Source organism: Phocoena phocoena, chromosome 1, assembly GCF_963924675.1.
Source record: "Phocoena phocoena chromosome 1, mPhoPho1.1, whole genome shotgun sequence".
Lineage (NCBI taxonomy): Eukaryota > Metazoa > Chordata > Mammalia > Artiodactyla > Phocoenidae > Phocoena > Phocoena phocoena.
In genome coordinates, this window is record NC_089219.1 from 145,607,149 (window position 1) to 145,622,459 (window position 15,311).

Genomic DNA, 15,311 nt, shown 5'->3' on the forward strand with positions numbered 1-15,311 from the left:
ACAGCACCTTTGGGTTTTGCTGCAGGACCTGTTTTGGCTCAAATGAGGACCCGTGAAGCAGGGCAGGGTTTAGCAGTTGCATTCTAAGGTGAACAGAGGATGGCTCAGAGTATTACAAGACCTGTGGGAGAAGGGCAGAGCCGGGACAAGAATCTAGAGGTCCTGACTCCAAGTGTCTGCCCCAGGAATAATGGAAAGAACTTGGATTTTGTCATCTGTTCCTGGATTAAATAATCTTCACTTGTTTATGGCCTTCTCCCCATCCCTTCTGAAACAAGGTACCTCAGTTTCCTCACCTGTAAAACAGAGAGAAAAATGTACTCTTTACAGGGTTCCTCGCAGGATGAAAGGCATAATGGGCATGAACGTGCTTATAACTATGGTTATAACCTACAAGGCCAAGCTTCCTCTTTCAATTATAGATTAGGATCTCCTACCTGTCTGACTTGGCCCCCTTGTTCCACTCTCCACTCATTTTCTCCGTCCTTCCCCCTCCAATAAAGAGAGGAAGTAAGAGAAGAGGAAAGCACGTGCGTCTAACGTGCGGGTTAAGCCTGGCTCTTGGTAACTCAAAGGCTTCGCTACTCCGGGAATGCTGAGTGGGGACCTCAAGCCCAGAACTACATTTCCCAGCAACCCTTTCGCGGCTCCGGCGGCGGCGGGGGCGAGGCGCATGCGCCGAGTGCGCCCCGCCTTGTCTCGAAGCCGCTCCTGCGGACCGGTTTCGCCTCGGAGAGCCGGCAGGTCTCGGCGCTGCAGCCGCGGTGGTCGCCTAGCTGCTTCCCGGGGATCGCAGCGGGCTCAGGTTTGCCTTAGGTCCGGTCAGTGCCATGATCCGCCAGGAGCTCTCCACATCCTACCAAGAGGTACAAGGCAGGGGCGGGGGCGAAAGCAGATTTTCCTGTGAGGCAGAGCGGGTCCCGGGGGTCCGGGCGGCTGGGCTGTGGGGGGCGTTCGGGCGGGCAGAGCCCGCCTCCGAGTAGCGGTGAGTGCTTCGGCGGAGGGGTCCGCGCGTGCTGAGCTGCGGCGGAGCAGGAAGGAAGCGGGACGCCGAGCCTCCTCCGGATGCTGCCTTCGCTTGGCAGAAGGATGGAGCCGGGGCCCCGGAGTCTCGACCCTTAACCATCAGGTGAATGATTAAAGCCTCGTCCGACCCAGGCAGCAGCGCTGTCCGCCGGGCGGACTCCCCCCCGCCCCCCACGCCGAGGTTCTTTGCAACAAGTGGAAGCACCCGCGCCTTCCTCCCAGCTGGGCAGAGGCGCGGTGGGCATCAGCCCCCTCCACGCCTAAGGCCTCGTGGCCCCTGCAGCTGCTAACGATAGCGATAATTACAGCTCGTTTTGATGGCCAACCAACTTTGAAAATGTGCTCTCACCGACAGAGCTGCTTCTCGCCCCGTTCCGTTTCTCTCTCCACTTTCACCTCCTCGCACGACTGTAACTCTAACTTTCCAGTTCTTTGTCTCATTCTTGTCTGTGCTGCGCTGCAGGCTGCGGTTCCAGCTCTTCCCTCAGACCAGCTCCTCCTGCTGACTCTTACTGACTCTAGTGAACTGCTCTCCTTCTCCTCCTCTAGGGTCCCAAACCTTGGTTATTTCTAGTTCTCTTCCCTCCCCTGTGTCCCTCACCGTGCTCCCCTCCCTTGGCAAGTTCAGGCAGTTCCATATCCTCAATCCTGAGGTTTGTGACCCCAAGTCTGCTCTAACCAACTCTCCCTTCGGTGTCTCCCATACTGGGCCCTGCCTTGATCTCCGATCATTCCTTTTTACATACACCTGATGCTGCTGTTGGTCTACCCAGAACAGTCCAAACTTACAAGCTTTCACAGCCCTGCAGCCGTGTCTTCTGTTACCTTCGTCATCTTCTCACCCACCTAGGTTCTGGCGGCACTGGAAAGTCACCGATTAAAAACGTGCTCCTGCTATGCCTATGCTCACACCATTTCTTCTTCTTTAACCCCTTCTCAAACTCCTTTGGTTAAAATTCCCCCCATTGTGCAAGGAGGGATCTCAAATCTCACATGCTCCATAGGGGTCTCACTTCCCAGACGAGTCTATCATCCTGCCAGTCCTTCTCATGTGAACTGCTGCTGTCTTGATCAATACTGATCAATATTGATGTATATTTCTCCCTTTGTAAATGATACTGTGTGGAGTATATAAAGCAGATGCCTTAGCCCCGTAGTAGAAGGGGAAGCCAAGTTAAAGACAGATGAGATTTGCCTGAGGCTTGCCATTTTGTAGTGTGGGATCTGGGCTAGAATCTGACTTTGGGACAAATTTCTGTATTTCTCCTACCATTTCCTTTGTCCAAAAGGAGCCTGATGGATTTTAACCAGTGCTGTGGATTCTGTGGCCCCTAGATTCTGTACCCGAGGCAGTGGGGGAATCCTGGGAGATGAGTTGTGTCTTTCCTCGACTCTGAAAGTTTTCAAGTTTGTAGGGAATAGAGCATAGTGGGTAGATACTAGGACTTTTAAGTCAAAAAGCCCGCATTCCTATCCTGCCTCGCCTCTTGCCATTTGTGTGACTTTTGTCAAGTTACTTAACTTCTCTGAGCCTCAAGTTTCTTCGTCTGCAAAATGAAGGTAATGATAGTCCCTATCTCACAGGGCTCTGAGGATTAGATGAGTTGGTCTGTGAAAGTGGTCAGCTCAGTGCCTGGCAGTCGTGACCCCTCAGTGAATGCTAGTTCTTATTAGCAGGGTGTGGGCAGCTCCTGCTTCTGGGGAGCTTTGGGGTCCTGGTTTACAGGACCATGTCCCTCACCATTCACACGCAACCTGCATTATCTCCTTACCTAGCAGGGCTCCTAAAATGTTTATTAAAATATAGACAGTTATCCTGCTTGCAGGGGTAAGGCCAAGGGTGGATTCAGTTTCCGTTGGTGGGAGACACTGGAAGGACCCCTCCCCTTACTTTCGCTAGTGGCCCGTTCTGAAGTCCCTGTCTCTCACCTTCTTCAGAAGGAGGCCTCCTGAATCTTTCTTGTATGGGTCATTCTGAGAGTGGACCTAGCTCCAAGTTAGGTTTCTTTGCTGGGGGGAGATTTTGGTTTTGTAGGATGGGGCATTTGAGAATTTGGCCAGGGCCGGGCAAGGAGGTGGGTTTATTATGGCTGCAGGTAGTCAGCAGGGGAACTGGGTTAGGAGTGTGTTAGGGTTAGGCTGAACCTGTGTGAGGCTTGGATCAGAGAACGCTGGGCCTTCCCAGGACTAACATCCTCCTTGCCCTTTGGCCAGCAAAAGGGAAAGAGCCCTGGGGACCTCTTGATCTGTGTTTCTTCCCACTGTGGGCCTGTGTTTCATGGTGTCATCTTTCACGTGTTGGTTTTCTTTTCTTTTGGGCTTTAGGGCTTTAAACTAGAGGCTTTACCTGATTCTAAAGGGGAGGAGCAATAAAGACGCAGACGTAGAGAATGGATTTGAGGACACGGGGAGGGGGAAGGGTAAGTTGGGGTGAAGTGAGAGAGGGGCATGGACATATATACACTACCAAATGTAAAACAGATAGCTCGTGGGAAGCAGCCGCATAGCACAGGGAGATCAGCTCAGTGCTTTGTGACCACCTAGAGGGGTGGGATAGGGAGGGTGGGAGGGAGACGCAAGAGGGAGGAGATATGGGGATATATGTATACATATGGCTGATTCACTTTGTTATATAGCAGAAATTAACACAACAATGTAAAGCAATTATACGCCAATAAAGATGTTAAAAATAAATAAAGGGCAGGAGCAGAGGCATGGAGAAGGAGATGGAAGAATATTAGATACGTAAGAGCTTTGTTGTAACTCAAGTTTCTTAGAGGTGAATTTTTAATGATGTCCTGCGACCTTAAGTGTTGACCCTGTGAGCCTAAGAAGATACCTGGGAAGTCTATCCCCTCCCTCACCTCCCAATCCAGTGATAGGTCCTCCTCTAAACTCTGGTCTTGGTGTTTCTTGCTTTTCTCCTTAATGCTGTGGAACCTTGTTGGTTATCATTGTATCATTGTCACCATCTGACAGGTGAGAACGCTGATGAAGTGAGGTGGAGGTTGCTTGCTATTAGGCTGCTAATTAGCACCTTTCTCTGGGTGGTCTGCCCTCCCCACTTTGTTCTGCCATTTGCAGCCTGAGTTGGTGGACTTTAGCTCTGACACCAACTTCTGTTCCCTCTGCTCCCTCAGCAGACTCTAAGCTTGCATTTCCTCCTTCTTTGGGAAGTGATTAAGAGCATGGGTTTTGGAACTAGACTAACTTGGATTTTGCTCTTTGCTCTGTGGCCATGGAAAGTATTGTGGGTTGAATTGTCTTCCTCAAAAAGGTATGTTGAAGTCCTAACCCCCAGCACCTCAGAAAGTGACCTTATTTGGAAATAGGGTCATTGCAGATGTATTTAGTTAAGACGCAGTCATGCTGAAGTAGAATGGGCCCTAACCCAGTACGAATGATGTCCTTATAAGAAGATTGACCATGTGGAGACACAGAGACTCTGTGTGAAGATGGAGGCAGAGATCGGAGATGGGATGCATCTACAAGCAAGGAACACCAAGGGTTGCTGGCCATTATCTGGAGCTGGAAGAGAGGCATGGAAAAGGTTCTCCCTCACAGCCCTTGGAAGGAACCAACCTTGCCATCACCTTGATTTCAGCTTTCTAGTCTCCCTAACTGTGAGGGAATAAATTCCCGTTATTTTAAGCCACCCAGTTTGTGGTGCTTTGTTACCGCAGCCTGGGAAACTACCACATTGAAGTTATTTGAATTTTCTGAGCTTCATTGTGCTAATCTGTAGAACTGGTATAACATACCCTATATCATGTGATTTCTTTTTTTTTTTGATGACAGTTAAGTGAGAAACAGCTTCTGCTTTCTTATTCTAGTCCAGAAGAGCAAAGCTGATATAGCTGACTTCCTTGCCCTCTTTGTTTCTCCCTTTAGCTGAGTGAGGAGTTGGATCAGGTGGTTGAGAACTCAGAGCAGGCGGACGAGCGGGAAAAGGAGGCGGTCAAAGTCCAGGGTCCAGGGATCTTACCAGGTAAGTGGGTTCAGCGCTGGGGGTGGAAGTGGCGGCAAATGGTGCTGAGCCACTGCCGCAGCTGGAGGCCCCAGTCCAGGCTCCTCGCCAGCTGGGGACCTGTGTCGGAGGCACAGCCCCTGCCTGGTGTCGGATCTCAAGTATTGCCCTCATTTTAGAGCTATACATATTTAACCAGCCTTGGGACAGAGGATGTGTCCAAGCCGGCATCTGCTCTTTTCTGTCCTCTAGTTTGAGCCAGATCCTGAGGCCAGGCCATTGGATACAATGACAAGAACTTTGGGTCTCTGTTTTTTTGTTGCTTTTTCCCAGGGACGCTGTCAGCAGTTGAGCCTCTAATACCTGGGTCGCTTCCCAGGGCACTCTGGGCGATTATCTGATAGGCCTCATCCCTGGACATCAGGCCTCTCCAGTTTTGTCGCCCAACTGGGTGGTCCCATCAGTAAGGTGGCATCTTGTAGAGCCTTGCAGGAATGTTTGATACTGTCAACCACTTCTTAATCCCGGATACACTCTGCTCCCTTAGCTTCCATGATGTGACACTTTACTTCTCAGGTCACTCCTTCCAGCCTCCTTTGCAGTCACCCTCCAGCTCTTGGGTGTTAAATGTTTCTCAGAGGCCTCCTTCTCTCAGTCTCTGGCAGGTGACCTCACTCGGGCCCCCTCCCCTGCTTTAGTCACTGTTGGCTCACACGTGACTGCCGTGGTTATATCTCTGGCCCAGAGGTTACCTGTTCTCATATCCTGTGTATCCAGATTCCCAGATGGTGGCTCTGCCAGGATGTCCCAAAGGTCCCCTGAACTCCACACGTCCAGAATTGACCTCATGGCCTCCCCACTGCCAGCTTCGCCCTCTTCCAGTGTCTCCTGTTTCCAGGAATGGTACCATCACCACCCAGTTGAACCCGAAAGTCATTTATTTTTCCTTCCTTCCCTACTTCCCCTTTTTCACTGCCCCTCAGCCATGCTGGCCTTCTTTTACTTTGGGCCTCCTTCCCACCCCTGGGCCTTTTTGTAGTTTTATTCCTCTGCCTGGAATTTTCTTCCGTCTGTCACCTTGTTAATGCGTAATCATCCTTCAGCTCTCAGCTCATTCATTTATTCCCTGCGAAGCCTTCTCTGACCTCCTGGCTAGATCGCCTCCCCCGTCACTCGTAGCCTACACATCTCTCCCTTGCAGCTGTTGCTGATGGAACGGTATATGTGTTTGCCTGACTGTTTGATTAATGTCTCTGTGTTCTACTAGACCGTAAACTCCACCAGGGTGGAGACAGTCCCTTTCGCTCCCCATTCAGCCCTGGCCATGCAATAAGGATTCATTGAGTGAATGAATGAGTGAGTGAGTGAAGGAATGGAGTCCCAGCCTGACTCCAGCTTCTTGGGTGGATTGAGGGAGGTGGGCTTCTGTTCCTCTGGGTTCCCATATTTGTAGGGGAGGGGAATGAGATAGGAAATTCTGTGATTGTGCCTAATCCTTAGAGAGGACTTTGTAGAAGGAAGGAGGCAGGAAGGGCAGCTAATGTTTACTGACTGCCAGGCTCTGTCATCCCCATTGCCCATTTAATTCTCATAACAACCCTGGGAGGCGGTCATCCTCATGACTCCAGATGAGGCCCTGAGGCTCAGAGAGGCTAAGTGAAGTCTGGGAAGATCACGTAGCTGGTCTAACAGACAGACTGGATCAAGCTCTGTCTGACCCCAGACTCTTTCTACTGCACCCATGATTTTTAAAAAATATCTTAAGCATCCTTCTATTAAAGCCTAATGTGTAAAAGGTCGTAGCCTGACTACCCTCACTCTGACTCTAGGCATTGCCTCTGAAGCCCTCAGGTCCCAGGGAGAACTGATCAAAAGCCCTGTATGTTAGTTTCTATTGTGTGTGTAACAGGTTACTACAAACTTAGTGACTTAAACAGCTCAGGTTTATTATCTGAGAGTCCTGGAGATCAGAAGTCCAAAATGGGTCTCACTGGGCTAAAATTAAGGTGTCGGCAGGCGAATTCCTATCTGGAGTCTGCATGAAAAAAACCATTTTAGTGCCTTTTCCAGCTTCTCGAGGCTGCCTGCCTTCCTTGGGTCATGTCTCTCCTTCCATCTTCAGGTCTTTCTCACATCTCCTCGTTCTGCCTCCCTCTTCCATGTTTAAAGAGCCCTTGTGATTACATTGGGCCCATCCAGATAATCCAGAATAGTTTCCCTGTTTTAAGGTCGGATGATTAGCAACTCTGATCTCATCTTTGCCGTGTAACTTGACATATTTATAGGCTCCAAGATTTAGGACGTGGACATCTCTCGTGGGCCATTATTCTGCCTACTGCACCCTGCACTGCTCTCTTGCCCTCAGTCAGAAGAGAATAGATGGTGACAGCAGGAAGAGGAGGGAGGCCAGACTTGGAAAGATGAAGTTTCCTGTTGTGTTTCCTTTTATAGATAAATGCCAGGCAAATTAGGAAGTGGCCGTGATGACCTTCGACCTTGGCAGTCTCTCTTTTGCCTCAGATTCCTGGGGCCTCAAAGCCTGCGATCAGTCACGGCAAGCAGCCAGACCTCAGGCAGAGCAAATTTTGGGTAGTTCCTTTGGCTGGCAAAGAGCCTTCCCTGCTTTTGGGGAAACTCTCCTGGGCGCATCTCCTGTTTAGACCGTAGACAATCCAGTGCACAGAAGCCCCTTTGGCTCGTCTCAGTAGTGACTTGGCCCGAATTTGATGACCTGGTACACAACTTTCAGAGCTCATTTCCTGCCTCTGAGTCCCCTAAGAATAATAAAAATAATGGTTAATGACAGCAGCCACCAATGATTAGGTGCTTTCCTCTACTAGGCCTGGGTAGGGCTTTTTCTATATACTTTATCCCATAATCTTCCCAGCCACCCTCTGAGGGAGGCGGTTAGTCCTAGTTTATAGACAGAAACCTGGGGCACAGAGAGGTTAAGTACTGTGCTCAGAGTTAAAGAGTAGCAGGGCTCAAATTGAACCCAGGGCTGTCTCTGAACGTGTTCTGACTCTGGCTCAGTTGTTCCTGGTTGAGAGGCTTTCTTGTTCCAAAATCCTCCCCTTCCTCCACCAGAGTCACTCATGGATTCCTTCACCCTTATGCCCAATGCTAAAACCACGAAGAAGGTGAGTGAGGCATGGCCTGCTTCCGGGAACTCAGGCCATGTGGAGAGAGAAGGCAGGTTACCCAAAGAAGAACTTGCCCTCCTTCTACACAGCCTGCCCTGAGCTACCTAATGGGGTCTTTTTCTCCCTGTTACCTGCTTTCTAGTATTCAGTACTTTTCCTTTGTAGCATTTAGCACAGCTGAGAGTGTCCATTTATTGACTATAATTCTTTCGTTAATTGTGTCAGCCCCTAGGCCCTGCCCCTGAGTTTTGTGAGGCACAAAGGTTTGTCCCCTCCCTACCCCCATTGTAACTCCAGTGCCTCGTAGAGTGCCTGGCCCTCTGTATGTGCTCAGTGTGTATTGGTACCCTGGGGGAGGGAGGTGGGGATTTGTAGCAGGAAGGCATCTCATGTAAGCCAACTTGAATGAGTGAATGAGGGCCAAAGAAATGCTAGAGACAGGTGCCTCAGGAGTGAACGAAGGAGGGCTGGTTGGTGAAGGAAGTGGGATTAATCTGAAGGAGGGTGATATATGGGTGAAAAAGAAGGGCTAGCCAGGGAGGAGGGGTGTGTGCGCAAACACGTAGAGATGGGAATGACAATAGGGTGTTTCAGAGTCGGTGGGTGGTACAGTGGTTGGAGCAGAGGGTTGGTAGGAGAAGCAGAGGGAGGTGAGGTAGGAAAGCTCAGCTGGGTCGGACTGGGGGTGGCTTTGAGTGTCGGGGTTTGGACTTTCTCTGGGGGGCAGGCAGTATTTAAAGGGAGTGGAGCAGAGCAGTAAGAGGAGTGAAGCGGGCATGTTAGGAAGATCAGTGTGGCAGGTTGTGGGCCTGGATTAAGGGGAAGTGAGACAACTGTGCCCCATCAAAGGCTGAAGGCTGATGTGATAGGCTGCTTTGATGTAGGGGAGGGGGTAGAAGAAAGAACCAAAGAAGACTCTTAGGTTTGAAGCCAGGTGAGTGGGAGAATAATACCATACAGAGACAGAGTCCGGAGGGGTAAGTGGCTGGAAGAGAAGATGCTCGTCTGCGGTGCACACACCACGCTTCAGTTGATGTGGTGGGTCTGGTCAGAGATGGCCTAGAGGCAGTGAGAGGTATAGGACTGACCCGAGAGAGGACCCGTAGTGGGCAGTTTAGGGCCCTGGAAGAAAGCCTGGGACACAGAATGTGGAATGAGCAGGAGAGGGCCATGGAGACTGAGCCTCGGAGGATGTCCACACTTGGAGGCCAGAAGAGGAGGTGGAGCTGGAGTTGAATGCAGGGCCTGGAACTAAGAGTAGCAGGACAGGAAGACAGTATGAGGCGGCTGAGCATTTAGCAGCTGAGGTTTGAGTTAAGCACCTAGCGCCCAGGATTATGTTCCCAATGTGACTCTCTGAGATAAAGAATTCCATACCATAATGTGGTAAAAGCCTCAGTCTGTTCGTTGCCTCTCTATCAGGGGAAGCACAACCACTTATTCTTTTCAAAGGGAGAGATGAGACCAGACATGCTAACTGAATAAGCAGTTTATTACATCAGAGATGTAATCACATTGAGGAAAACAGTTAATTAGTCATTACCGTCAGTTCTCCATGGAAACAGTTGTATATTAATAGAATAGATAAAGATAAGCAACCAAAGGAAAAATAGGTAAATTGGACCTCATCAAAATGAAAAACTTTTGTGCATCAAAGGCTACTATCAAGAAAGTGAAAAGATAGCCCGCAGGATGGGAGAAATTTTCAAATCATATATCTGATGAGGGACTTGTATTTAGAATATATAAAGAACTCTTACGCTCAATAATAAAAAGACAACCCAATTAAAAAAATGGGCAAAGAATCTGAGTAATGTTTCTTCAAAGAAGATATCCAAATGACTGATAAACACATGAAGAGATGCTCAACATCATTAGTCATCAGGGAAAGGCAAATCTAAACCACAGTGAGATCCCACTTCATACCTACAGGGATGGCTACAATCAATAAGATGATGATTAACAAGTTTTGGTGAGGATATAGAGAAATTAGAAACCCCATACGTCGAAAGAAGTCAGACACAAAAGGTCACATATTATGTGATTCCATTTATGTGACTTGCCTAGAAAAGGTAAATCCATAGAAAGAGAAAGTATTGGGTTGGCCAGAAAATGCCTTCGGTTTTTAAGTAAAAATAAAAGACACGTTTTTCATTTTCACCAAGAACTTTATTGAACAAGGTATTCACCCTTTAGTTCCACTACCTTCTGCCATTTTTCAGGCAACTTCATAATTCCATCTTCCCAAAACTTTTTATCTTTTTGAGCAAGGAACTGTTCTAGGTGCCTTTTACAGTCTTCCAGGGAATTGAAAATTTTTCCATTAAGAGAATTTTGTAAAGACCGAAATAAATGGCAATTCGAAGATGCAATGTCTGGTGAATACGGCACATGAATCAGAACTTCCCAGCCAAACTGTAACAATTTTTCCTTGGTGTCAAAGAAGCATGCCATCTTGCGTTATCCTGTTGGAAGATTATGTGTTTTCTGTTGACTAATTCCAGATGCTTTTCCACGAGTTCTGCTTTCAATTGGTCTAATTGGGAGCAGTAGTTTTTGGAATTAATTGTTTGGTTTTCTAGAAGAAGCTCATAGTAGAGGACTCCCTACCAATCACACTGTTTACACAACATCACCTTATTTGGATGAAGACCGGCCTTTGGTATGGTTGGTGGTGGTTCATTTCGCTTGCCCCATGATCTCTTCCATTCCACATTATTGTACAGTATCCATTTTTCATCGCCTGTCACAGTTTTAAAAACGGAACATTTGGGACTTCCCTCATGGTCCAGTGGCAAAGAATCCGCCTTACAATGCAGGGGACACAGGTTCGATCCCTGGTCAGGGAACTAAGATCCCACATGCTGTGGGCCAACTACACCTGTGTGCTGCAACTACTGAGCTGGTGTGCCTCAACTAGAGCCTGCGTGCTGCAAACTACAGAGCCCGTGCGCTCTGAAACCCGTGCGCCACAACTACAGAGGCCTCGCGCCCTGGATCTTATACGCCACAACTAGAGAGGAGAAAACCCGCATGCCACAACTAGAGAGAAGCCCGCGCACTGCAACGAAGAGCCCACATGCCGCAACTAAGACCGGATGCAGCCAAAAATAAATAAATTAAATAAATAAGTAATAAATCTTAAAAAAAAAAAGTGGAATATTTTCATTATGTTAAAGAATCGTGTGTGGAAATATGGTCAAGAAGGTTTTTTTGGCTCAACTTACGTGGAACCCAAACATCAAAGTGATTAACATAACGAAGCTGGTGCAAATGATTTTCAACACTTGATTTGGATATTTTGAGTATGTCAGCAGCTATCTTCAGTGTGGTATAACGTTGATTGTTCTCAATTAATGTCTCAATTTGATTGCTATCAACTTCAACTGGTCTACCCAACCATGGAGCATCCTCCAGCAAGAAATCTCCAACACAAAACTTTGCAAACCACTTTTGACATGTTCAATCAGTCACAGCACCTTCTCCATACACTGCACTAATCTTTTTTTGCATTTTGGTTGTGTTTTTACCTTTCTTGAAATAATAAAGCATAATATGCTGAAAACGTTGCTCTTTTTCTTCCATCTTCAATATTAAAATGACTACACAGAAATTCACAAATTTTGATAAGTCTTTTTTTAAATGCACGCTGATATGACAGCTCTCACAAACAATCTAACAGAATTGTTTTGAACAAAGTTAAGGACAACTAAGTGCTACCAGAGCCATCTTATGGAAAAAACTGAATGAAACTTTTGGCCGACCCAACAGTTTATTGGTTACCAGGGACCAGGAGGAGGGTGGAGTGACTGCTAATGGGTGTGGAGTTTCTTTTTGGGTAATGACAACGTTCTGTAATTAGATAGTGGTTATGGTTATACACCTTGTGAATATTTTAAAAACTACAAAATATATTCACTTTAAAAAGGTAAATTTTATGGTAGGTAAATTATATCTCACAGAAAAACCAAAACAAAATTAGAACAACAAACCCACCACATCACTAAAAAGAAAAAAACATAAAGAAATCATTTCTTTTTCACAATCTGAATGCATCTTAGCCCAGTGCTCTCTGCAAGGTAGAGTTTTGCAGGGTTGCGGTAGTCAGCCAGTTTCCTTTCCTGTAAATAAAGGTCCCACAATGTTTTACATATCCTCTTAATGGCCTGATTTACATTCTGGGGCAAGTTTGGGTTTTTGAAGCAATTCTGTCATGGGTTTTACAAAACTCATAAATTACCTTTCCCAAGAAAATCTTGTGCATTATTTTTCTCTTCTACTGTGACTTTGCATATATATATATAAAGGATGTATACTTTTAAAATACGTTTATCCTGCTTGCCACAAAAGAAGCCAGAGTTTGGTTTTTCTGACTGCAGAGTGTGTGGGACATTTTCTCAGATATCCAGCACCTGTCTAAAAGAATGGTAAAATGAAACGGTGTCTACTTTTAGAATTGGAGTGTCACGTATAGCACGTGTGGATGATAAACAATTCTAGTGTTTTATTTACGTTACATGCCAATTTGTGGATCAGTGAAGGGCCTGTGGAGAGGCTAAACCTGGCTTCTGTGATTGAAATGGAAGAGACTCTGGGCCCGTGTTCCCACGAGAGTAATTTGTCCAGGTACCCCTGCCAAACAAATGCAGATGGTGCAGTTGTCATGTGACCTTTCTGTTAAATTAGATTTTTGCCTTAAAGTTTTTGCCTTTTTGCCTTAAATTAGTTTGTTTTTTGAAGTTTCGAGAATAAGTAGGGAGAAAGTCATCTCTTTCCCTAACCAAAGGCACCATGAAGGCAGAACATTTCAAATCGTGTTCTGGCTGTGATAGAGGAGACACCTGCCCACAGATGCCTGTCATTGTTCATCTTCATCATGTTGTACAGCCTAGACGTAATATGCAGTTTACCTTAAAAATGTTCTGCTTGTTTTGAAGTTATGTTTCTTCAATCAGATCTTCTTTTATCGTCATTAGTAACTGAATCTTAAGGACTGATGTTTACTGTCGTGTAGCGGAAGAGCATGTGCTAGGAGTCAGGACTCTAGGACCCTCATTCTGTGCCAGGTGTTGACTGTGGGACCAGGATCACTGCACAGGGAATGGGGTTGGACCAGATAGCCTTTCAGGTCCCTACCAACTCTTAAAAATTCTATTCAGACGTTACACACCAATTCAGTCCTTCACTTTTATCTTGTGATCTTTTCAAGCCCCCTTAGAATGTAGCAACCTGAAACCTGTTGCCACTGCAGTTATGAACAGCTCATGACAGTGAATATGCTTTTACCTGCCATGTTTTTTTTTTAACATCTTTATTGGGGTATAATTGCTTTACACTGGTGTGTTAGTTTCTGCTTTATAACAAAGTGTATCAGTTATACATATACATATGTTCCCATATCTCTTCCCTCTTGTGTCTCCCTCCCTCCCACCCTCCATATCCCACCCCTCCAGGTGGTCACAAAGCACCGAGCTGATATCCCTGTGCTATGTGCCTGCTTCCCACTAGCTATCTACCTTACGTTTGTTAGTGTGTATATGTCCATGACTCTCTCTCGCCCTGTCACAGCTCACCCTTCCCCCTCCCCATATCCTCAAGTCCGTTCTCCAGTAGGTCTGTGTCTTTATTCCTGTCTTACCCCTAGGTTCTTCATGACATTTTTTTTTCTTCTTAAATTCCATATATATGTGTTAGCATACGGTATTTGTCTTTCTCTTTCTGACTTACTTCACTCTGTATGACAGATTCTAGGTCTAACCACCTCATTACAAATAGCTCAATTTCATTTCTTTGTATGGCTGAGTAATATTCCATTGTATATATGTGCCCCATCTTCTTTATCCATTCATCTGATGATGGGCACTTAGGTTATTTCCATGTCCGGGCTATTGTAAATAGAGCTGCAATGAACATTTTGGTACATGACTCTTTTTGAATTATGGTTTTCTCAGGGTATATGCCCAGTAGTGGGATTGCTGGGTCATATGGTAGTTCTATTTGCAGTTTTTTAAGAAACCTCCATACTGTTCTCCATAGTGGCTGAACCAATTCACATTCCCACCAGCAGTGCAAGAGTGTTCCCTTTTCTCCACATCCTCTCCAGCATTTATTGTTTCTAGATTTTTTGATGATGGCCATTCTGACTGGTGTGAGATGATATCTCATTGTAGTTTTGATTTGCATTTCCCTAATGATTAATGATGTTGAGCATTCTTTCATGTGCTTGTTGGCAGCCTGTCTGTCTTCTTTGGAGAAATGTCTGTTTAGGTCTTCTGCCCATTTTTGAATTGGGTTGTTTGTTTTTTTGTTAATGAGCTGCATGAGCTGCTTGTAAATTTTGGAAATTAATCCTTTGTCAGTTGCTTCATTTGCAAATATTTTCTCCCATTCTGAGGGTTGTCTTTTGGTCTTGTTTATGGTTTCCTTTGCTGTGCAAAAGCTTTGAAGTTTCATGAGGTCCCATTTGTTTATTTTTGTTTTTATTTCCATTTATCTAGGAGGTGGGTCAAAAAGGATCTTGCTGTGATTTATGTCATAGAGTGCTCTGCCTATGTTGTCCTCTAAGAGTTTGATAGTTTCTGGCCTTACATTTAGGTCTTTAATCCATTTTTTTTTAAACATCTTTATTGGGGTATAATTGCTTTACAGTGGTGTGTTAGTTTCTGCTTTATAACAAAGTGAATCAGTTATACATATACATATGTTCCCATATCTCTTCCCTCTTGAGTCTCCCTCCCTCCAACCCTCCCTATCGCACCCCTCCAGGCGGTCACAAAGCACCGAGCTGATATCCCTGTGCTATGTGCCTGTTTCCCACTAGCTATCTACCTTACGTTTGTTAGTGTATATGTGTCCATGCCTCTCTCTCGCTTTGTCACAGCTCACCCTTCCCCCTCCCCATATCCTCAAGTCCGTTCTCTAGTAGGTCTGTGTCTTTATTCCTGTCTTACCCCTAGGTTCTTCATGACATTTTTTTTTTCTTAAATTCCATATATATGTGTTAGCATACGGTATTTGTCTTTCTCTTTCTGAGTTACTTCACTCTGTATGACAGACTCTAGGTCTATCCACCTCATTACAAATAGCTCAATTTCATTTCTTTTTATGGCTGAGTAATATTCCATTGTATATATGTGCCCCATCTTCTTTATCCATTCATCCGATGATGGGCTCTT

The 15,311-nt window shown here is 46.2% G+C and overlaps 1 protein-coding gene across 3 annotated transcripts in view; it reads left to right on the forward strand.

The window, feature by feature from the left end:
• The first annotated feature begins 827 nt into the window (after nucleotides 1–827).
• PACC1 (proton activated chloride channel 1) overlaps nucleotides 828–15,311 on the forward strand; it is a 40,963-nt gene continuing 26,479 nt past the window's right edge. For 2 of the 3 annotated variants that reach the window (XM_065888612.1, XM_065888617.1), the window contains exons 1-2: nucleotides 831–866; nucleotides 4,918–5,014. In XM_065888612.1, the coding sequence (XP_065744684.1) occupies nucleotides 831–866; nucleotides 4,918–5,014 (133 nt within the window). Of the gene's footprint in view, nucleotides 867–4,917; nucleotides 5,015–15,311 lie in introns of all 3 variants that reach the window. The other variant, XM_065888603.1, reaches the window with a different exon arrangement.